The sequence below is a fragment of the Eptatretus burgeri genome, chromosome 3 (genome assembly GCF_056783735.1).
Source record: "Eptatretus burgeri isolate ZD-2024b chromosome 3, Ebu_testis_v1, whole genome shotgun sequence".
In the NCBI taxonomy this organism is placed as follows: domain Eukaryota; kingdom Metazoa; phylum Chordata; class Myxini; order Myxiniformes; family Myxinidae; genus Eptatretus; species Eptatretus burgeri.
The window spans coordinates 57,286,248-57,310,245 of NC_140963.1; the positions used below are offsets into that span (position 1 = coordinate 57,286,248).

The window sequence follows — 23,998 nt, forward strand, 5'->3', positions numbered from 1 at the left end:
CACGTGTGGTCGCCCAATGGCTTAATGAGCATGACACTGATGTTATCCATATGTCATGGCCTTCTCAGTCACCAGATCTGAACCCAATCAAGAAATTATGCCCGAGATGGCGTTTTCCACCTCCATTAAACAAGCGTGAGTTGATTTACTTTCATGTGGAAGAATGGTGCCGCGTCCCTCCTGCAGAATTCCAGACGCTGGTGGACTCTATGCCACGGCGCATACAGGCCGTACATGGTGGCCCAACGCTGTATTAAGTGACTTCACATTGGTTTTCCCTTTTTTTGCCCCCTAACTGCGTCTATGTCCACATTATAAAAGGAGCTGTGTCTATCTGTTTGTCATGCTATAACTTGAGAATGGATTAATGGATCTCCTAAGAATCCTTTTTTGTTCTTGCCCGATAGATTAGCCATCACAGCAAAGACTGGTATTCACATCAGCAAAGCGACGGGTCTTATATGCCGTTAAATATATATACAGACCATGAAAAAAAGTGTTTTGGTAAGCATCCACAGGGAAGGAAAACTGACACTCACTGGTAGAATTGCAGATCTCTTCTTGTTCGTGGAATGTCTTTATCTATGATGCGAATAGCCTTTAGCAACTGTTCAACATCGATCGTGTGCCGATCAGCTCCAACCTACCAAACAAACAGAGAATGAAATAAAATTTTAACAATACATGCACTTTTAAACAATTATTTTGAAACAGAAAATATTTTATGCATGACCCTAAGATATATATATATATATATTTGCATTTGTCAATTTTGATGGTGTTGTTGCAATGCTACACTACTAGCAAAAATCTCCCACAATGAAGTCAAATCTCTGGGCTTATCACTTTTACATCGTCACACCGCAAACAGCTCGATGGTCTCTCTTCTTTCTAATCCCTTCTGGTCTTGTACCCTCTGCCTTTTCTGTGTCCTGTCCCTCCCTCCCCCCCCCCAAAGATGCCTGCAGGGCGTAGGTGGTCCGGCAGAAACCCCCTTCTGGTGAATCTCCCAAAATGCAGAATCACTGCTCACCTCCATGAAATCATTCCTCGTTTTTTTTTCCCACCTGTGGAACCAATTTCCTCAGTATCTTCAATCTCATTCCTCCCTTCAGGGCTTCAACATAGCTGTTCCCTACCATCTCAAATCAATATCCACAACCACGATCTTTTCTACCCCCATTGACCTTCCCCGATCCCACCTCTTCCCAAGTCTCCAGGTTTTCCTTCCCGAGAGTTTGTGACTATCTATGTTGTTCATCCCGTGTTCTCCGCTAGCCCACATTCCTTCCTTCTCCAGGTTTCCCTGTATTTTGTCCCTCAACCCTGCTGTTGGTGTGTTTCCCCAATCCCCTTCTCCCACCCTACCTCTCAATCGACTGTTCCTTTTATTCTGTTACGTCTTGATTCGTTCTCTGTTCGATCTCTTCCATGAGCCTCGACATAATATAAACAAAATACAGGAAAAAAAAATTGTGAACGACGCTTTTGAGTAGAGTTCTTTGATGCTGAGCTTGGATCTTCAGTGCTGAGCAATACCTTGGCTTGGATCTTCAGGAATACTAGTTGTTGGACCAACGCAACATCTGCTTGGGAATCCACTGCTGTCCCAGAGGCAGAAAGAACCTCAGTATTGCTGTTCTGCAAAGCAGCTGCCAATGTGTCTATGGTGGGAGAAGGGTAAATGGAGGAAGAATACTTTGAGAAACACGTTACCAAATCCACTCGGTGCATGCGTTGTCTTCGGTACAATTAAAAAGGTATTTTCGGATGATGTGGGCAACACCACTTTTTCTTACGTCGCAGTTTAGTGTCCATCAACTGAGTTTCCTGAATGAATTAAGTCAACCTCAATGTGTGCTCAGAGCCAGATGAACCTGTGGATCAACCTGCCTTTATTTGAGCTGAATTAGGATCAGCCTCCCACTGCATGTGTAGCATCAGCACCAGGTGCTATTGACGAGAGCTTCAACCAAACAGTGCACCGCCATCTCTTTAATCCCCAATTCTGATCTTTATTACCCCCATTAACCTTTCCTGACCTAATAGTCTTTCTTGCTATATTCAGTGTTTCCTCCCTCTCCTCTTTTCCTGGTTGTTCATTCCCTTGATGTTTGTCCCACTGTCAGTTCTAGCTTGCCCTTCCATGAGCCTCACTCCTGTAAAGAAAAAACAAAACAAAAAAAAAACAAGAAGCTTGCCATGACTGACATTTCACTGGGACTAGCTATGTCAGGAATTAGGAATTTGTTTAGGTTGCTGGCAATAACTTGCCTACTCTTCATGAAAGATGCTGGGATGTTAAACATCTACCAACTAATGGCAGCAGATGAATTACTCAGCTTTCCGGCCATCTGAGGGACCTTGTGATGAAAAGTTTGCCTTGCGAGCACCATTCCCAGTTTACAATTGGGTCGGGAATCAAACCAAGACTCCAGCTCAGTGGTAAGTGCACTATTTCTGCACCATCCTGACGGACAACTACCAAATTGTAAAGAGCAAAATGTGGGAAAAAAACATTTGTGGATGAATCTATATATTAATACTGAAGGACCAATTTTGTGCTCCTCTTCGCGGTCGCGTCACGTTTTTCTTGGTACTGTGACCTGGACTGAAAGAAACTTCGTACCTGTAAGAGTGCATCGCACATAGTGGCAATAGTCAACTTTCAACTCTGAAGCAGAATAAACACTTTTTGTTGAGATGGGGGTGAGGAGTGAAGAGGCGGGGGCGGGGGATGAAGAGATGGGGGCAAGGAGTGAAGAGGCGGGGGGCAAGGTAAGCAAATTTTTGGGCGGGGGTAAGCAAATTGAAAGCGAGGGGGGGGATGAGTAGGCGGGGGCAAGCACGCCCTGTCCAGTCCATGTTCTTCGACTGTGGGTGAGCTGGTGAGGGTGGTTGAATGAACGGAATCCGTCTGTGACGGGGTTTCGGCTAGTTTTAAATAATTTCCCTTCAGTGGAAGAGCGAAATACAAACTCACCATCCACATTTCGTGTACACATTTTAGCATACTCTGGCAGCAGGGAGTGCCACTTCTGTTTCAGGGCTTGGTACGTGACCCTCTGCTCAAGCTGAAGAGCCGAGCGCTCACGAGCAGTTGAGGAACAAGGGTAGACTCCATAGAGGAACCGCCATGCTTCACTTCGCAGGTCTGGGTCGATGCCACCTGCAAAACAATATCACCGCTGTCGTGAATTTGGCAGACAGTGATTGGTGAGACCTGAAAAGGTTACAATGTAAAAAATCTTTCATTTTGCTCAGGATGCGACGATTCCGCTTACGAATGTAGTTCCTGGAAATTTGAGGTTTGATCGTCCATTAGCAATCATTAAATGCAGGGGCCTTTGATTTAATCTCAGCTTGAATGGTGAAAAGGATGACTGCAGGTTCAAATTCCAGAGAGTACACCGTCTCCTCTCCCTGTCAAAGCCAGTGGGTAGTGTTCTGGGCCCCATCTTATTCGTAATCTTCATCAACGATCTCTATAACTCTGGAAAATCCTCTTTATCGCTTTCCTGATGACTCCACCCTCTCAGGCCCGGCGCTAGGGGGGGCATTTGGGTGCAATGCCCCCCATGGCGCATCTGGTGCCCCCCCCCCACTGATACGCCACCCATTTATGCCCTGTTTCACCCTTTGAACAACTAAGTGTTTAAGGACGAGCGCCCATTGTGAACTCCTTGCTGTTTAAGAGTTCACCTGTGTGAACTAAAACCCTTATTCCAGATGTTCAACGTGGTGAATAATCAGGCCTTCTTGGATAAACTGTTCTTTAGTAATATCCTTCTTTGAATAACAGTCAAGATATAAGTGTGCGCTTGCCAGCGCAAGTCCAAAAGCAATTGGAAAGACAATACAGGTGGCAAGACAAGACAATACATGCAAGACAATTCAATATAAATGCAGTCCAAGCCCACAAGGTAAAAGATAATAACGCAAGCACCAACGCCAGCAGCCAAGACGACAGACAGCCGCAAGACCTCGTGTCGAATGTCGATGCTGTGGGTGGTTATGTATATCGTGGATCATTTAGTTTTAAGGAATAGCCAATCAGCATCTTCGATATGGAGACCCTATTAAGCAGGTTACCTGATTGGTTGTAAGTTAGGTATAAATGTAATATAGTCATAATATGATTAAGGAAAAGACATAAATTTATCTAATTAAAGGTGAAGTGCACCTCATGACCTTCACAACCTTCCATCTTACAAAAGTAATTTTATAATAAAAATTAAAAATATGTGTTTACAATCATGCTTACATTTGAAATTATGCAGATAAGACCTGTTTTTGGTGCATACATAATTTAATAAATAAAATAGTCAAATCTGCCGAGTCGTGACATTAGTGACACGAGTCACGAGGGATGAGTCAGGGAGAGCCCTAGCTAGCAGCAGGAGAAAAAGACATGGATATACGAAAATGGCTAAGAAAAGGTTGCGGTTGCGGTTGTGGTTGTGGTCAGCACCCGCCATGGTCGGCTGCTTTGTACTTCTGATGTTCAAGTTAAATGTTGTATTTGGTGCTTTGCATATCCCATATCTAGTGTTTTGTGCATAACCTTACCTCTGTGTAATTTACTGCTTTAAATGCGGACTTTGCGGTATCTTCAGGCTGGTCGTATTTGCTGTTGATAGTTTAACGTGATGATCGCAGGTCATTGCCTACTGTATCTTATTTGAAAGTGCACTGATTCCGGTGCCAACCTCCCGCGTTTAGTCATTGTATCTCTGGTATATTAATTTTCTAATGCCAATCCTTGACAACACCTTGTTTTAGTGCACCTGAATTGGTGACAATTGTCTAATCATTGAATATCTGCATTGTTAATGTAGCAGTTTGCTGCGGCTCTCCTGCATTCGAATAATTTTAGGCCAAAACATCGGAACATATTAAATATAGCTGAAATCAATTTGGTTAGTATGCGACGGCAACCTCAGCATAGATGCGTCAATGCTGCATGAATACAATAGCATACCGGGTTATCAAAAATATTAAATATTATAATTGTGCCCCCCCCATCCAGTTCATATGTCCCCCTTAATACTGAGCCCTGGCGAGGGGCCTGCACCCTCTGCCATGACTTCTCTCATCCTTCTTGCAGACAGGCTGCAGCCACTTTCTTCTCTTCAGACATTGACAAAATCACAAACTGGTCAAACACTTGGAATATGCCTTTTAATCCTGAGAAATCCCACATCTCACTCCCTCTCCCTCTCCAAAAGGACTGTGCCACAAACCCTTCCATCTACTTTCTCAACAACCCTCTCAAACAGGTTCAGTCACTCAAACTCTTGGGTCTCACTCTCAGTCATCATCTCTCTTGGGCAAACCACACTTCAGAGTTGGCCTCCAAATCAGAGTTGGGGGTTTGCTCCATACACCCCCTGATCCGAATCCCGTTACTTTCTCTACGGAGGTGGAGGGGCCGAATCGCACTCCTGAACACCAATTTGTTGTGGGCCGGGGTTCGGTGGCGATAAACGACCACTAGGTGGAGCAGTGGAGTTATCTCCCATCGAACATCCAGAATTTAGGTCGTGACCCTTGGATAACTCCAAAGGTCACAGGTCCCTTAGCGGACCGTGGATGCCAATATCTCGACCGCGTGGGGAAGGGTTAATTGCCGAATTTCAATATACCTAAGTACCCACACAGTCTAGCTACCGGGGAAACTACACCCTCGGCCGACTTTGTCCGGACCGAGTCGGGTTACCGACTCGGATCCAGCGTAACCGAGCGGGAGTAACCAAAGCCACGCCGGTCCAAATGAACTACTTACGGCACGAACGGCCTTACTATTCCTCAAACCCGCACCATGCTAGGCCAATGAAAGAAAACACGAACAATGAACTGAAACATTTAGCAGGGGATTTATTTTACAATAATCGGGGAGAGGAGACAGAGCAGAGTTATCACGAATGAAAGAAATGTAATTTACAAGCAAAGAAAGCACTTACACAATTCTACTTAACAGACTGGGCCCACGGACACACACACCCAAAAGAACTGGACCCCGTGGGTCTATCTCGGTCAAGCTGGGCCGGGGTACCTGTCCGCTTCGTGCGGCCACACCGACTCCAAAACCACCACGGTGGGACCCGAATCCACTACCCGAAGTCCACGGCCCACGAACGAAGCCACTCAACCATGATCACCACTGTCTCAGACTGCTCCAGCCACAACCACGGCCGTCTGCACAACGCTCGTCGCCAACCACAGACCGCGCCGCAATCACCGTCTCCTGAACGCTCGTCCAAACAACCACACTCCTCCTCTTGAGGTGGGAGGGGCTTATTCTCCTCGCCACCCCCTCCTGATTGGACGGTGGGTTGTCAGACGACTCGTGGCGGCCTCCCGATTGGCTGGGGCGCGCGTGTGGTGCTCGCCCTCCGCTCAATGGCTGGAGGAAATGCTCTCTGCTCCTCCTCGGAGCGGAGCTTCGACCCAAGACGACGAAGGCTCCACCCACGTCCTCAGCCAAAAACACGTGCGTAATGGTGACCGGGTTGAGTGCAGGACGGCACGCTGTTGTTGTCGTTGTTGCAATTGTATAAAAACCTAACTAAAAATATTACTCGTAGCACACACGAAATTCCCATTAGACAGAAGGAAGGATTCTAACTATTAACACATACTTATCGAAATAACTGAACGACGGGGGACTCTGGCTGCTTGTGTGCAGATGGCTTCCAAATCCGTAACAATACAGAGGGAGGGGTAATATATAGGAAAGGGTGGTAATGTAGAGGGAGGGGTGGTAATGTAGAGGGAGGGGTGGTAATGTAAAAGGAGGGGTGGTAATGTGGAGGGAGGGGTGGTAATGTGGAGGGAGGGGTGGTAATGTGGAGGGAGGGGTAATATATAGAGAAAAGGGTGGTAATATAGAGGGAGGGGTGGTAATGTAGAGGTTGGTGTGGTAATATAGAGGGAGGGGTAATATATAGAGGGAGGGGTAATACATCGAGGGAGGGTGGTAATATTGTTGTGGTGCCGAGTTTCAGTGGCGAGCACGACCGCTAGGTGGAGCAGTAGAGTTGGCTCCACCGAACACCCGGAATTTATAGGTCGTCACCCCGGATAACTCCGGAGCCGACGGGTCCCTTAGGCCGAAGTGACATTTGCTTTATGGCGAGGATACGGCGGCCGTACGCCCTCTGAATTGACAGAAAAGTGCGGCGGCCGCAGAGTTTCTGAGGTGGCCTCAGGGTGGTCCTACGCCGTATGGCTATATTTTAAGCCGAAACAGAACTGTATATATATATATATATATATATATATATATATATATATATATATATATATATATATATATAAAAAAAAAAACCCACTCGTTACCGTCTGTCTGGCCGCACATTCGCCTTAGGGCCCCCTTGCGGTCGCCTTGCGGGCACCTTGCGTCTGCCTTGAAAATTCTATGGCCGCCGCAGGAACGCCCTCAGGTCACCGTGCGACTTCAAATCAAAGACCGTACGGCACCCCCACGTTTTTGGTCTCCACAATTTATAAATACGCCGTGCGGCTCCCCGAAAAATAAAAACATATGTGACTGTGGAAATATTGTGGCCGCCGTATAATTGCTAGTGGCCATAGATTTTGGAGACCCCACGGCCGCCGTGGCAAATGTGACAGGCCTTATCGGACCGAAGATCGCCAATAGGTCGACCATGTGGGATAGGGTCGATTGCCAATTTCAATTTACCTAAATACCCACGTCATCCAAACTACCGAGGAAATTCACCCTCGGCAGGATCTGCGCGATCTGGGCCATTACCGAGCCGTACCCCGAGCGGAGAGTACCAGAATCCTGTCGGGCCGATTGCACGATTTCGGCAGCAATGAGGCCTCCGAGTTCCCGTTCGCAGCGCGGCAAACCAATGGTAGAAAGGACAAGGACGAGCTGGGACATTCAACAAGAGGGGAATTTATTAGCAATAGTCTGGGGAGGGAACACACAAAGAGCAGAGTTATCATGACAAAAGGCCCAGTCACACCTTGACGTTTTAGTCAGCAATGGCAACTATTAAAATGTATGTAAAACGCTGGCTTACGTTGAACTTTTGATGTTTTCTTTAAAGATTCGGACGTATTCATAACGACTTGGTCTTATGCATAACGTATTAGTAACGGACACAGAACGTTTCGTTGTGTTATAGATAACTTATACCAACGAATGCTGAACCTGTTGTCGGCCTTCACAACCTATGCCCAACGATAGTCTAACTTCGGCATAGCGCGCTGCACGCATCGCCGACGATGTCGTGGTGTAGGTTATGAAAAGGCTAAAGCACAACGATTCAAATCAAAACCGCTGCAGAAATGGAAGTGTCAACATCGCAGTCACACCTTGGCAATCTTGCCAGCGTATGCCGACCTCTGAAAAATGCGTCTAAAACGCTGGCGCACGTCGAATACGGTATGGGTAAGTTTGGTATACGTGAATAGAACGCTAAAGTACGCTATCATACGTCGTATTAAATGGAGTACGTCTTGTAATTTTAAACATGTTGAAAATTTTACGACGTACTTGCCGTACGACACACGCTCCGCATGCGATGGGAATAAGTTCTACGCACGATATCCGATCGTTGACACACATCGACACACATTACTTGAAAGGTCCTCATAAGTCGAAACACGTCAAGGTAATGGTTAGCGTCAGTGTTCCCGACTCCCGGTTTTTTTTTTCTTCGGTATGACGGTGTTCAGTGTACAGTGCGGTTATGATTTAAATATTGAGCGGCAGCCTATTAATTATATTATATTATAACCGCACTAGAAATTGAAGTGTCAAAATCACCATCATACCGAAAAAATAAAAAATAAACCAATGTCATCCGCAGGGTGACCCGTTATCTTGCCAAAAGGTGACCACGTGTGACTTCTTTAAGGTCGCACTAAGGTGAACAGAGCTGCTATCCACCAGGAGCGACTCCTTGAGGAATATCTGCCTACGAGAGATTCCGATGAGAATCGTTCTACAGAGTAACCATGAAAAATATGTGTTTGCCTCATAACGTCACCAAATGAAGTCATAATGTCGGGGTAGGCGCGAACCATGAAGGTCAAGCCCAATCACCACCAAAAATTAATCAGCTGAGCGCCAGACCATGAACTATATTCCCATGAAGTTTGAAGACGATCCGATCAAAATTACTCAAAAAATAAGGGTTTCGTCGACTCCCCTGATTTGCGACAAAGTGACCTTGACCTTCAAAATTATATGCGCTGAAAGGGACCTCTATAGGCCTCTGATATGCGAAGTTACAAAAATTACCAATGATAACTGTGCTCTGCAGAATTTTTTATACGTGATTACAGACAAACAAAAAAATTAAAAAAAACATACAAGCTGACTCACATATCTTGCAAAAACTTCGTTTTGGCAAGATAATTAAAAAAAATAAAACCAGGAAGTTTGGAACACTGATGCTAACCATTACCTTGATGTGTTTCGACTTATGAGTCACGTGTGTCAACGATCGCATATCGTGAGTACAACACGTTACTCATAGGTTAGAAATAAGTTTCGGGTACACTAAACATTACCTCGACGTGTTTCGACTTATGAGTAACTTACAAGTAACGCGTGTCGACGTGTGTCAACGATCGCGTAACGTGCCTACAACTTATAGCCAGCGTTAGGCGGAACGTGTGAGTCATACGCTGGCATGTCTTAAAATTTCAAGCATGGAAAATTTGAGGACAACCGAAAAGTACAACGTTTAAAGCCAGCGTACAACGACGTATGGCAGTGTTTTTCAGCGTGCTCTCAATGTTATCAAAACTTACCCATAACGTATTCGACGTGTACCAGCGTTTTAGACAAATTTTCCAAAAATCGGCATAAGCTGGCTAAAACGTCAAGGTGTGACTGGGCCTTAAGCAAGGCAATGTACAATGAGCAAAAGAAAGCACTTATACAGTTTTACTTAAAGACAGGGCCCAGGGACACACACGCACACACAAATACCCCAGAAAGAGATGGACCTCGTGGGTCTATCTCGGTCAAGCCGGACCGTGGTACCTGTTCGCTTTGTGCGGCCACACAGACTTTGAAACCACTGGTGGGACTTGAACCCACGACTCGAAGTCCACGGCCCTCGTCCCTGGCTGCTTGGCCGCCACCCTGTTCGGTCACCACCACCACCATGGTGAGCCACCACAAAGAGACCATAGACCGCAATCGCCGTGATCCCGCAGAACCCTCATCGACCACCACTCTGCCATCGCCAAGATCACCCGGACTCCAGAACCCTCGTCGACCAAGCCAATCGCCCCAAAGACTGCTCACCACTCCACTTATCCTTCCCCTCCCCTGCGGGTCAAGGGAAAAACGCTCTGAGGTACTCGCCTCCGGATTGGACGAGGGGCTGTCGGGTGACTCGTGGCCGCCGTTGATTGGACGAGCTCACGGTGGGCGGAGGGAACCTCACCCCTGTAGTGACACGATGCACGTGGGCGATGGCGTTGTAGTTGTTGTTTTTGTGGATATAAAAATCCGAACTATAAAATAACCCACAGCGCACGTACACTTAATTCCCATTAGACACAGGGGATGGATTCTAACGAGAAACACATACTTACCGATATAACTGATCTATAGGTACTCTGGCTGTTGTGTGCTCATGGCTTCCAGATCCGTAACAATATATCGGGGGGATGATGGTATTCAGACGGCGGTGCCAGGTACCGGTCAAGCTGAAAGCAAAGAGGGTTTTCGGTTGGATTCGTTGAGGGTTAATTTATTTATCAAAAGAGGTTGTGTGAACACTGCACAAGGATTTGGTGAGGCCTCGTCTACAATATTGTGTACAGCTTTGGTCACCCCATCTGAGGAAGGACAAAGTTACCACAGGGAGGCTACAAAGTTACCACAGGGAGGTTACAAAGTTACCACAGGGAGGTTACAAAGTTACCACAGGGAGGTTACAAAGTTACCACAGGGAGGTTACAAAGTTACCACAGGGAGGCTACAAAGTTACCACAGGGAGGCTACAAAGTTACCACAGGGAGGCTACAAAGTTACCACAGGGAGGCTACAAAGTTACCACAGGGAGGCTACAAAGTTACCACAGGGAGGCTACAAAGTTACCACAGGGAGGCTACAAAGTTACCACAGGGAGGCTACAGTTACCACAGGGAGGTTACAGTTACCACAGGGAGGTTACAAAGTTACCACAGGGAGGCTACAAAGTTACCACAGGGAGGTTACAAAGTTACCACAGGGAGGCTACAAAGTTACCACAGGGAGGCTACAAAGTTACCACAGGGAGGTTACAAAGTTACCACAGGGAGGTTACAAAGTTACCACAGGGAGGCTACAAAGTTACCACAGGGAGGTTACAAAGTTACCACAGGGAGGTTACAAAGTCGCGATGCCAGATTGAAACTGGGGGGGGGGGGGGGGGGTGTAGCATAGGCATGATGGACCGAACGGCCTCCTCGTGCGCCAAAGTTCCTCGTCGGTGATATCCTTGTAAAGTCGCGACAATTACAAAACGATACTATAATATATATATATATATATATATATATATATATATATATATATATATATATATGTTAATCAGGTCCTTGCAACCACAACATGGGGATCATCAACATTGCGAACCATTATATGGTCAGAATTAAATAAGTGTTCACAATAACTAACCACAGTATATTAATAAGTATAACCGAGTAATTTCAGATGCTGGTAAAGCGCACACCTCGAAAGATGAGCTCCCGGAAGAGAGACTCGTGTACCAGGCGACCGTCACCGTCGAACAGAGCCGTGAAGGCCGCCGGGTCGAGCCCTCTGGCTCCCAAGGGCCGCCGTGCCGCTCCGACATCGAGTTCAGGTTCAGGTTCGGGTTCAGGTTCGGGTTCGGGTTCGCTTTCCACCTCCCCGCGCGGCATTCTCTCTCAGATCCCTACCGGGCCGCTCTCTCCGCCACTTGCCATTTCCTCCTCCTCCTCCTCCTCCTTCCTCATATTCCTCCTCTCCACCCCTCGCGCGTGACGGCCGCTTGTTCCCTCTTCCTCCACTACACCTACATGTTCTTATCAGTCTTTTTCTCTTCCTCCACTGGATTGACCTGCACGGCCTCTTTGATCCCCCTTCACCTTGTCCTTGTTTTTATTCCTCCTCTTCGTCCCATTTCGTGGGGATCCCTGACAATAAGTTCGATACCTTGCTTGTTATATAAATAAATTATGTTCCCTTGCCTTTTTAAGGTATCAATAATCAATAAGGTATTAAGGTATCAATAAAATCTCGATATCAATAATGTCAGGAATGTTCATTTTCAGTATTAATTATTTCATCCGAATGTTCCAAATGTTCCAAATGTTCCCACAATGTGAAACAGGAATAGGATAAGCCAATTGCATTTCAGGTTGTATGCACAGATGGGGTACATCTAGCTATAATTCCAGCAATCTGTGGGTGTCTGTGTCTGTGTCTGTGTCTGTGTCTGTGTCTGTGTCTGTGTCTGTGTCTGTGTCTGTGTCTGTGTCTGTGTCTGTGTCTGCTGTTTCTCGACAACCACTGGTCCGATCTAATTGAAACTTGCCAAGTATATTGCTGGGGACCTGAGGATGTGCCTTTTCAAGGTTTGATATTAATCAGACAAGTGATTCCCAAGTTATGGCCATTTATTTACCAACCAATGACAGGACACGGTGCTGCGTAGGCGTGGCCGATGGGGAAGAGATCCTCAGCCGCGTTCTCCATTACGGGTTACAACGTACGGACTTCCGGATAGTGATGACTTACTGTATCTATCTATAATTCCAGCAATCTGTGTGTGTTTGTGTCTGTCTGTCTGTCTGTCTGTCTGTATGCGACAGTAGTTTCTCGACGACCGCCGGTCCGATCAGATTAAAACTTGCCAGGAATATTGCCGGGGCCCCGCGGATATGCCTTTTCGAGGTTTGATATCAATCGGACGAGCGGTTCCCAAGTTACGGCCATTTATCTGTCGACCAATGACAAGACACGGTGCTATGACGTCACGAATGACGTCACAATTAATGTTTATTTATTTATTTGTTTTTTTTGTGAATACATTTGTGAATACATTTACAGAGAGAAGGGCGAGAGAGGAGGGGGGAGGGAGGAGACAGAGGAGGGCGAGAGAGGGGGGTGAGAGAGAGGGGGCGTCACAATTCAAGAGAGGGGGAGAGAGGAGGGGTGAGAGAGAGGGGCGAGAGAGGAGGGGCGAGACTAGGGGGGAGCGAGAGAGAGGGGGCATCACAATTCTTCTTCGTTTGATATGACATCACAATTGACGCTGGGGACCTGAGTATGTTTCCCAGGTGTTTCCCGAGTTATGGCCATTTATGATATGGTTGGTCCGATCTAATTGAAAAAATGCCCCAATCCAGTCATCGTTTACGAGAGCGAAGGAACGAAGCTGCACATACTGGCACGCCTCTCCCACGAGAGAGGGTACTGGCACGAGAGAGGGGGAGAGAGGAGGGGGCGAGAGGGGGGGTGAAAAAATGCCCCAATCCAGTCGTCGTTTACGCACATGTGGGCACGCACCTATGGGCTCGTTCTAATAATTCTAATAAACCCGCACTCGTTCTAATAATTTCTCGATTTCTTATGCGCATTTATAGATAAACACAATGCCCCAATCCAGTCGTCGTTTACTTTTACGTTGTTGAAAGTTTTTTTTTTCGTACGGCCACGCACGTACGGCCACGCGAGAGTGAAGGAACGTCCTGTGTGGTTGTTGAGGGAGGAAAACTTGATTTTAATTTGGATTTTAATTAACTCTGTGTGTATAAGTATCACAGCAGTTGTTACTTCAATGCAAGCGATAATTCATGGAATGCATGTGAACATTCCGTATGGGCACGCACCACTTCTGGATAGTGATGACACTGTATTCTAATAATTTCTCGATTTCTTATGCGCATTTATAGATAAATACAATGCCCCAATCCAGTCATCGTTTACGAGAGCGAAGGAACGGATTGTGTGGTTGTTTGAAAGTTTTTTTTTTTTGGTTTGCACGTACGGGCACGTACTAGTGTTACTAAACACCCATCTCTTCCTCCCTTCAGGGCTTCAACATACCTGTTCACCACCATCTCAGACCAACATCTATAACCCACAACCATGATCTTTTCTACCCCCATTAACCCATCCCAATACCAACCTCTTTCCAACTCACCAGTTTTTCCTTCCTAAGAGTTTGTGAACTGTATCGATGTTGTTCACCCCATGTCCTCCATGAGCCCACATTCCTTGCTTCTCCAAGTCTCCCTGTGTTTTTCCCCTCAACCCTGCTGTTGATGTATTGGGCTCCATTGTGTGCCGCATGGATAAGGAGACAGCTCTGTCCACGAGTTGTAGTTTCTTGCTGTGGTGACTATGGATGCTTCAGAACCAGGGAAGGCCCCCTTTGTAACAGAATGTATCTAGTGTTCCTTATGTTGGCCAATAAATGAAGTGTCACTTCCGCTTGAGCCAGAGACGTGTGTATGGTCGATGCTGTTACATGGTGTCAGATAAGTGAACCAAACGCCACTATGGAAGTCTGAAAGCCTCCCGGACCAATGAACTTTAAGGCATCGAATGCTGCCGATGCATGGGACGAGTGGGCTGCACGATTCTCCAACTACTTCAAGGTCGCTGAGCTCAAGAAAAAAAAGATACTGACGTGCAGGTCGCCATTTTGCTTGAATTGGCGGGACCGGACTCTGACTATTCACAAGACGTTTACCTTTGCTGAGGGTGACAATGTGAATGATTACGAGTTGGTGCTGCGGAAGTTCACGGATTACTGCAGACCAAGGAAAAACGTTGTGTATGAGAGGTATAATTTTTGGAAACGTGCCCAGGAGGAGGGTGAGACGATCGACCAATGGCTCATTGAACTCAGAACACAAGCAGTCATGTGAGAGTTCAGACCTCAAGAAGAGCTCATGCTTTGAGATAAGATTGTGTTTGGTGTGCGAGACAAGAGATATAAGGAGAGACTTCTTCGGGAAGGTGAGGTCACACTGCAGAAAACTTTGGACATGTGCCGCCATGCCGCCGAATCAAGCAGGCAGCAGCTCGACGTTATGAAGGGTGCCAAGCAAGTCTATGCAGTGGATAAAGAGAGGCAACAACAGCACACCACATTTCCCAAGCAAGCCAAGGCCAAGCCTGCAACCAGAGCTATGACGGCAGCTACATAAAGGCAACAGGAAAGCCTTACTCAGCATGTGTGTGTGAGTACTGTGGCAAGAAGCACAGTCCTGGGCGCCGTGCAGGTGTCCAGCATTTGGCAAAACGTGCGCCAAGTGTGGAGGCAAGAATCGCTGGGCTGCTGGATGCAAGGGTGGAGGCACAAGAAGGGAACGTCTTTGGATTCAGATCCTGAGCAAGGTACTGAAGAGTTTCTGGTCATAGATTCAGTGCTCATCAGTAACCTGGATGATGACGTCACCGGACCTGCTGGCAGGTGGCAAGAACAGCTTACAGTTGGCCAGAGTGTGGTGAACATCAAGCTCGATACAGGTGCTCAGGCAAACATAATCTCGCTTTCTCCCTTGACTATTGTAATGCCTGAGCACTCCATAACAACCACCAATGTCATTCTCACTGCTTTTGGTGATGGCAAGATTCAGCCATTGGGTACAACAGTGATTCCCTGTAAACACAAAGGGCAGGACTGTTCAGCCAGCCAGATGTGTTCCCCATGCAAAGTATGAGAAACTCAAAGATACTCTGCAGCTGGAGAAACGTGGTATAGTGGCCAAGGTCGACAAGCCCACCGACTGGGTTAGTAACCTCGTAATCACTGAAAAAAAGATGGCTGCATGAGAATCTGCCTCGACCCAAAGCCGTTGAACCATGCAATCAAGCGAGAGAGAGATACACAATGCATACACCAAGTGACGTGTAGAGACAACTGAACAACAAGAAGGTGTTCACAGTGATTGACATGGTGGACGGGTACTGGCATGTGAAGCTGACAGAGCAGTCCTAGCTGTGCACATTTAATACACCCTGGGGAAGGAGGAGATTCTGCCGCATGCCTTTTGGCATTCTGTCAGCGAATGAAATCATGCACAAGAGAAACCAGGAGGCCTTCAGCGACATTCCTGGTGTGTAGGTCATCGCCGATGACATGATCATTGCCGCTGAGACCGTGGAAGAACATGACCAAATATTGCACAAGGTTATGCAGAAAGCTCGCCAACAACAGGTGAAGTTCAACAGGACCAATGTACAGTTCCGAGTGCCCAAAGTGCTGTACATGGGCAACATCATCACTCCAGATGAACTGACACCAGACAAGTCCAAGATCCGAGCAATTGCTGACATGCCTACACAAGAAGACAAGCCAGCACTTCAGCACCTGTTGGGCATGGTCAAATACCTAGCGCAATATATACCGAATGAGTTGGAGACCACGGCACCGCTCCGTGCACTGCTCAAGAAAGACGCAGCCTCGAGCTGGGAAGTGGAACACACACAAAGTCTCAAGAAGGTTAAAGCAGCATTGGCAACAGAACCCGTTCTGAGGTACTACGACGTCTTCAAGCCGGTGACAATCCAAGCAGATGCTAGCCAGAGTGGGCTTGGTTGTTGTCTGCTCCAGGAGGGTCGGCCAGTTCACTACGCATCGAGGTCCATGACTGATGAGATGTGAGAAGAGTGAGATGCTGGCTCTGCAACATGAGAGTCACATGGGAGCTGAGAAAACGAAAGCCAGGGCCACTGATGCTCTGTTTTGGCCCAACATGACTGCAGACATTTAACAGACAATGGTCAACTGTGCAGTTTGCCTCAGCCATAGGAATGCACAGCCCAAGGAGCCGTTGAGACCACACCCCATACCTGAGCTTGCATGGCAGAAGGTGGGAGCCGATGTCATCACATATCAAAGCAAAGACTATCTCCTGGTGGTTGATTACTATAGCAAGTATCCGGAGGTGGTGGAGATCGAGGACAAGACTGCCACCACGATCGTAATTAAGATGAAGGAGGTCTTCGCACGTCATGGCATTCCAGAAGAGCTCATGAGTGACAATATGCCGTTTGACAGGCAAGAGTTCAGACTGTTCACGCGAAACTGGGGAATCAAACAGTCGACATCCAGTCCTGGATTTGCCCAGATCAATGGCCAAAGTGAACGTTTTATCCAAACCATCAGGAGGATAACAAGGACAACAAGGAAATCCAACACAGGTGGAGGCCATTCAGCCTATCATGCCTGTGCGAACACCACACCAACCCAAGATCCAATAAAGAAAATGCAACAAAAAATGTTTTTAATTAATGAAAGAAAAAAAAATTGTATATATTTTTTTATTGTAATTTTTTTCTTTTCTTTTTTTGTTTTCTTTTTTTCCCCTTCGGAGAGGGGGCACGGGCTTAGTTAAAAACACACATCAACCACACAAGTCCCTCACCAACAGCACTCCGTACACAATCACCCATCAATACTCAAACTATCTAAAAGTCTTATCAACATCCCCATACCCCTCTATCGCCATAACTTCCAGGTACCTATCCAATTCTAATTTAAACTTATCTACAGTTTCTGCTACCACTGCCTTTCCAGGAAGACCATTCCATGCATTAACTACTCTCTGAGTAAAAGACCCCTACCTTACTTCTGTCTTAACTCTCCTCTTCTTTACTGTCAGGCTCAAGCCCCTGGTCCTATCACTGTCTACTCTGTTGAATAATTAATCTGTACCTTTCATTATCTTAAACATCTCCATCATATCTCCTTGCAACCGCCTCCTTTCTTGTGTATAAAGCCCTGTCTCCTTCAACCGTTCCTTTTCGCTGAGTCCAGCTAGGCCCAGAATCAATCTGGTAGCCCTGTGCTGAACCCTCCCTATGGTATCTATGTCCTTCCTGAGTTGTGGTGACCAAAACTGCACACAATATTCTCGATGTGCCCTCACCCAATTCCTGTACAATGTTAACACCACCTCTTTTGATTTATAATTTATCCCCCTCCGAATACAACCTAAAACCCTATTTGCTTTACCTATAGCTGCCTGGCATTGTGCTGCCTGCTTACCTCCTGTATCTATTACCACCCCCAGATCCTTCTCCTGTGTGACACGCTCCAAAATTACCCCTTTCATCCTATAATCTCTATTTTCATTGTTCTTTCCCATCCCCAACACCTTACACTTGCTCAGGTGAAATTCCATCTGCCAATCTTTCGTACAATCTATGCAAGTATCAATACTCTCTTGTATCTGATCACCACCCCCCTGTGCTATCCACCTTACCTCTAAGCTTTGTGTCATCTGCAAATTTGGAAAGCTTACTCTTCACCCCACCATCCAAATCATTGATGTAAATAATGAATAGTAATGGTCCGAGTACTGATCCCTGAGCTATGACAGCAGCGACAAAAAGGCAACAGGAAAGCCTTAATGCACGACTCCCATACAAAACTGGGTTTATCATTCATATACTCCAGATATTAAGTGAAATTAATTTACTGTGAAAAGTTACTTCATTTGTGAATGCAGAATGAAAGTATAAGTATGCTGAATTATCTCTTTACTTACATCCTCCCAGCAAGACATCCTCCCACTCACAGCCACGCTTTGCTTCCCATCACAAAGCCAGTTTGCAATTCAATTAGCTTCCTGACCAGTCAATCCACAAGTCCTCACTTTGGCTAACAACCTCTGATGTGGTACTTTATCAAATGCCTTCTTAAAGTCAAGATATACTATGTCCACTGCCTTTCCCTCATCCACCCAATCAGACACTGCTTCACAGAACTCAAAGATTTGTTAAACAGGAACTAGCTTTGGTAAACCTGTGCTGACTACCTTTAATTAGTTTGTATTTGTTTAAATGGTTCCTTATCCAGTCTTTAATTAATGTCTCCAACACCTTCCTCACAACTGCAGTCAAACTCACAAGTCAATAGTTTCCCAATTCTTCTCTGGATCCTTTCTTAAATAATGGTGTTACATTTGCTACTCTACAATCCTCTGGTACCTGTCCTGACTCCAGTGAGCTATTGAAAATATCCGTTAACTTCTCACTTACCTGCTCAGCCACTTCCCTCAATAATCAGGTGCATATTATCTGGTCCTGGAGCATTATCTTCTCTTCAATTTCCCAGCTGTTCCTTTACTTCCTCCACTCCAACCTGGATCTTCTGTAAAAGTCCTTCCTCACTTCCTTGATAAATACTCTCAGCTATTGACAACTCTCCTGACTGTTCTTATGTAAAAGTTGAAGCAAAATACCTGTTTAACTCAAGGGGGAGCACTCAGTAGAGTGCAAAACCTCCGCCGCCAATACTGCTGGGTCACTCAAGTGAACCTTATATCTTATTCATTAAACATGACGTCAACAGTGCTGACAGAGTTATAGTTCTTTTCTCCAACATTTTTTTTTTGGAGGGGGGGGGTGGTTGGAAATCACTGAAAACATGTAGAAATGCAAAAAAAAAAATTCAAATATTTTTTCAAAATGGCCGCCATGGCGGCCATATTGGATTTTGGACCGAGTCCAAAATCTAATGCCATGGTCCTTGCACCATACCTAATCCCCCCACCAAGTTTCGTCGAAATCCGTCGAGGAGTTTTTCCGCAATACTGTTCACAAACAAGCAGTCATAGACTGGTACTTACGAAATTGTCAACTTGACCTCTGACCTTGTCTAATAAAAGCTGTCTCTCGAGAAGGTAGCGACGCAAACCAGAAGTTTCGACCATGATTCTGTACCAAACCATCAAAAATCGTAACGTCGACCGAAGCAAAAATCTCCATTTCTCCACGCAATTATTTTTTATTTTATCAAAGTCACAAAACCGTAATATTCGGCCATCCACCAACAATCTTTACATAATCCGACAGCTTAGCGAGTCAGGCATGCGAAGATAACCTTTATTGGGATAAAAATGACTTTTAAACACCATCTTTATCGAAAACACCGTCAGCGCGCACACGCAAAACTTTTACGTGGTCAACGCCACCTCTGCTCAAGTGCACTGCACCACGTGACGACCCGTGACGCGCGAGTGAAACAATTTTTATACAATCTTAAAACGTCTCCAAAACATCCGATTTTTACCAGAATTTCGACAACCGAGTTTTAAGCGTCCTAAGCGATCGCAAAAACCGAAGACAAAATTAAAATCAAAGTTAAAACGAACTCGTAACGTCGAGCGAAGCAAAAATCTCCATTTCTCCATGCAATTATTCAATATTATTTTATCAAAGTCACAAAACCGTAATATTCGGCCATCCACCAACAATCTTTACATAATCCGACGGCTCAGCGAGTCAGGCATGCGACGATAACCCTTATTGGGATAAAAAATGACTTTTAAACACCATCTTTATCGAAAACACCGTCAGCGCGCACACGCAAAATCTTTACATGGGTCAACGATGCTTCTGCTCGAGCGCACTGCATCATGGGATGACCCGTGACGCGTCGAGTGAAATATTTTTTATACAATCTTAAAACGTCTCCGAAACATCCGATTTTTACCAGAATTTCGACAACCGAGTTTTAAGCGTCCTAAGCGATCGCAAAAACCGAAGACAAAATTAAAATCGAAGTTAAAACGACCTCGTAACGTCGAGCGAAGCAAAAATACTCCATTTCTCCACATTAATTTATGGAATTATGTTTGACCTCACTGTGACCGGACCTTTGACGGATTTTGACCAAAATCTAATCAGCGCTAGCCATCACCCTCCTGAATCACGTGGTGTAATTTGACATTGGTAGCTTCTTCCGTTCTCGAGTTATCATGCCCACAAACAAACAAACAAACACACAAACAAGCAGTCATAGACTGGTACTTACGAAATCGTCAACTTGACCTCTGACATCTATATTAATATTTCGGCACGCCCCTTTCTTTGTTCCACCATCAGATTTTTGTTACTGCATTAAATGAAACAAGATTTGGCACAGAAACTAATGATATTATTGTTGTGAGCCTGGTGTGTTGGTGCAGTGGTTAGGGCAGCGGCTTGGGATCCAAAAGGTCCTGAGTTCAAGCCCTGTTGGGCCACTGAATTAATACACCAGGGGGTTGACTCAGCCTGTCATCCTTCTGAGGTCGGCGAAATGAGTACCAGTATACTGGGCCGGTGTATACCCAGGTTAAATAGGTGTACCATATCCCTGTGTCGTAAGAGGCGACCAGGGTTGCGTCAGGAAGGGCATCCGGCGTAAAACCTGTGCCAAATCACTATGTGGATCATACGGATGATCCGCTGTGGCGACCCCGAACGGGGGCAGCCGAAAGAAGAAGAAGACGAATTATATTATTGTCTTCCTTAAGAGGCCCCTCAAAATTCGTTTTGATGCATTTTCACAAACTCCAACGGATTCCATTCAAATTCGGTACGATTATGGCTTTTGGTTCAACTTGGGTCATTGGCTATAAAATTTTTCCATAACACTTCCGATATTCGAAAAAATCGATAAATCGATATCCCTTATGGGATTTTCCATTCAAATCCACTCAAGTTTAAGGCCGACGGGGGACGCAAATTTCCACTTTGCCCTGGGCACTGTTTACCTCCGCTACGCCAAGCTGTTAGGGTTAGGGTTCGGGTTAGGGTTTGGGTTTGTGTTAGGGTTAGGGTTAGCTACCCTAACAGCTAACCCTAACCCTAACCCTAACTGCAACCCTAACCCTAACCGCTAACCCCTAACCGCTAACAGCTATTCAGGAAATTTTCAAGAAAGCCCGAGCAACGCCGGGCATTACTACTAGTTGTTTAATAAAAGCTGTCTCTCGAGAAGGTAGCGACGCAAACCAGAAGTTTCTACGATGATTCTGTACCAAACCATCAAAAATCGAATATTTTGGATGTTTGACCTCACTGTGACCTTGACCTTTGACCGATTTTGACCAAAATCTAATCAGCACTCGCCACCACCCTCCTGAATCACGTGGTGTAATTTGACATTGGTAGCTTCTTCCGTTCTCGAGTTATCATTTTTTGGATGTTTGACCTCTGTGACCTTGACCTTTGACCGATTTTGACCAAAATCTAATCAGCACTAGCCATCACCCTCCTGAATCACGTGGTGTAATTTGACATTGGTAGCTTCTTCCGTTCTCGAGTTATCGTGCCTACAAACAAACACACAAACAAACACACAAACAGAGGAAGGAAGTCATCAATATACTTACGAAATCTTTAGATTTCATAAGTAACAAACACACAAACAAACAAACAAACAAACAAACAGAAACGGAAGTCATCAATATACTTACGAAATCTTTAGATTTCGTAAGTAACAAACAAACAAACAGAAAGGGGTGAAAACAGTAACCTCCGATCTTCGATGGCGGAGGTTAATAAGCCCGCCATCTCACTTTCATCACAAACCACTCTCCCGCTGCTATTCCTCAGTGGGCCCACGCTGGTCCAAATCTGTTATTTTCCCCTTCTATACTAAATGAAAGCCTTGCTATTATGTTTAATATTCCTTGCCATGTTCTTCTCATACTCTCTCTTTTGGTTTGCCGAGTTATTTTCTTAACTTGCCTCTGTTTATTCCGAGAGTGATACAAATCTAACTCCAGTCGTGTTATTTTAAACCTCATAAATGCCTTCTGCTTCTCCTTGATAGCATTCCCTATCTCACTGCTCAACCACCCTGGTCTCTTTCTATTTCTAGTTTTATATCTCATTGGAATGTACTTACTCTGTACTCTTCACATTTGCTCCTTGAATGTTTCACATTTCTCTGATGCTGATTGCCCTCGTCGGCTTCTCCCAATCTACATCACCCAACACTCTCCTCATACCCTCAAAGTTTGCCTTCCTGAAATCTAGCAGCCTGACTCGACTATCCTGAACTCTAACCCTCAACAGAATCTTTGCACACACAATGTTATGGTAACTTTCTCCTAAATGCTCCCCAACCTCCACCTCCTCTACCATATTGTGATCGTTACTTCAAAGGAGGTCTAACACTACACTCCCCCTCGTGGGCTTATCTACAAACTGGGTTAAAAAGCAATCTTGGAATAAAACTAGGAAATCCTCATCCGCTCTGCCCTTCCCTGTTCCTGGACCCAATCTATCACTGGCAAGTTAAAATTCCCCATAATCAATACTCTTCCCTTACCACATGCCCTTTTGAATTCTTCATGTTCTCTTCCTTCACACCCAGAGCCCTATAAAAGCATCCTTCCAGTATCTTACTATATTTACAATCTCTGATCTCTTCCCATGCAGAATCCTCAACATTTATTCCTTCCTTAATGTCACCCCTTTCTCTTGATGCAATGCTGTCCTTTACCCAGATTGCTCCTCCTCCTCCTCCTCCTCCTCCTCCCCCTCCTCCTCCTCCTATTCTCTCCTTCCTATCACACTGATACACCTTGGAGCCTTCAAATCATGTCCTCCAGTGACTCTCCTCCTTAAACCATGTCTCACTCACTGCAACTATATCATACTCCTCGCTATCGACTTTGGCTTCAAGCTCTTCCATCTTATTATTTAAACTTCTGGCATTGGTGTAGAACATGTTTAACTTTTCCCTTCCTGAAATTCTATTTTCCTGCCTGGCCTTACTAATCACAATTACTTCATCAGTTCCTTCCTTTCATAGCTTCCCCACCCTCCACTGACCTAAAAAAAGGCCTGAATTCCTTCCTCAATTCCCACCGCAAACCTTGCTGCCCCTTTCTATTTAACATATGGCCATCATTCTGGAAACACTCCCTTTGTCCCCGAAATGATTCCCACTGCTTCTTAAATGTAAAACCTTCCTCCCTCCACCATTCTTCCAGCCATTGGTTGACATCCATTCTTGCTCATAATTTCAATATCGTTTCCTAATCTTGGTAGAATCCCAGGAAACATGACGTCACAACCCTCTTTCAGCCGCTTACCCCATATCCTGTATCTATTTTTTTTTTAAAAACCTCTGAGTGAACTTTCCCTACATCATTCACTCCTTGGTGTACCACAACCAACTTCTTCCTGCCATGACCCCATAAAATATCGTTTACCCTTCATTCAATGTCCCTA

General features: G+C 45.6%; 1 protein-coding gene across 2 annotated transcripts in view; it reads right to left on the reverse strand.

Moving 5' to 3' along the window:
• Positions 1–12,113, reverse strand: part of LOC147029973 (TBC1 domain family member 15-like) — a 51,614-nt gene extending 39,501 nt beyond the window's left edge. The window contains exons 1-4 of one of the 2 annotated variants that reach the window (XM_085873537.1): positions 11,715–12,035; positions 2,984–3,169; positions 1,540–1,664; positions 540–643 (exon numbers count right to left, since the gene is read on the reverse strand). In XM_085873537.1, the coding sequence (XP_085729663.1) occupies positions 540–643; positions 1,540–1,664; positions 2,984–3,169; positions 11,715–11,904 (605 nt within the window). In that variant the 5' untranslated portion in view covers positions 11,905–12,035. Of the gene's footprint in view, positions 1–539; positions 644–1,539; positions 1,665–2,983; positions 3,170–11,714 lie in introns of both variants that reach the window. The other variant, XM_085873538.1, reaches the window with a different exon arrangement.
• Positions 12,114–23,998: the final 11,885 nt, after the last annotated feature.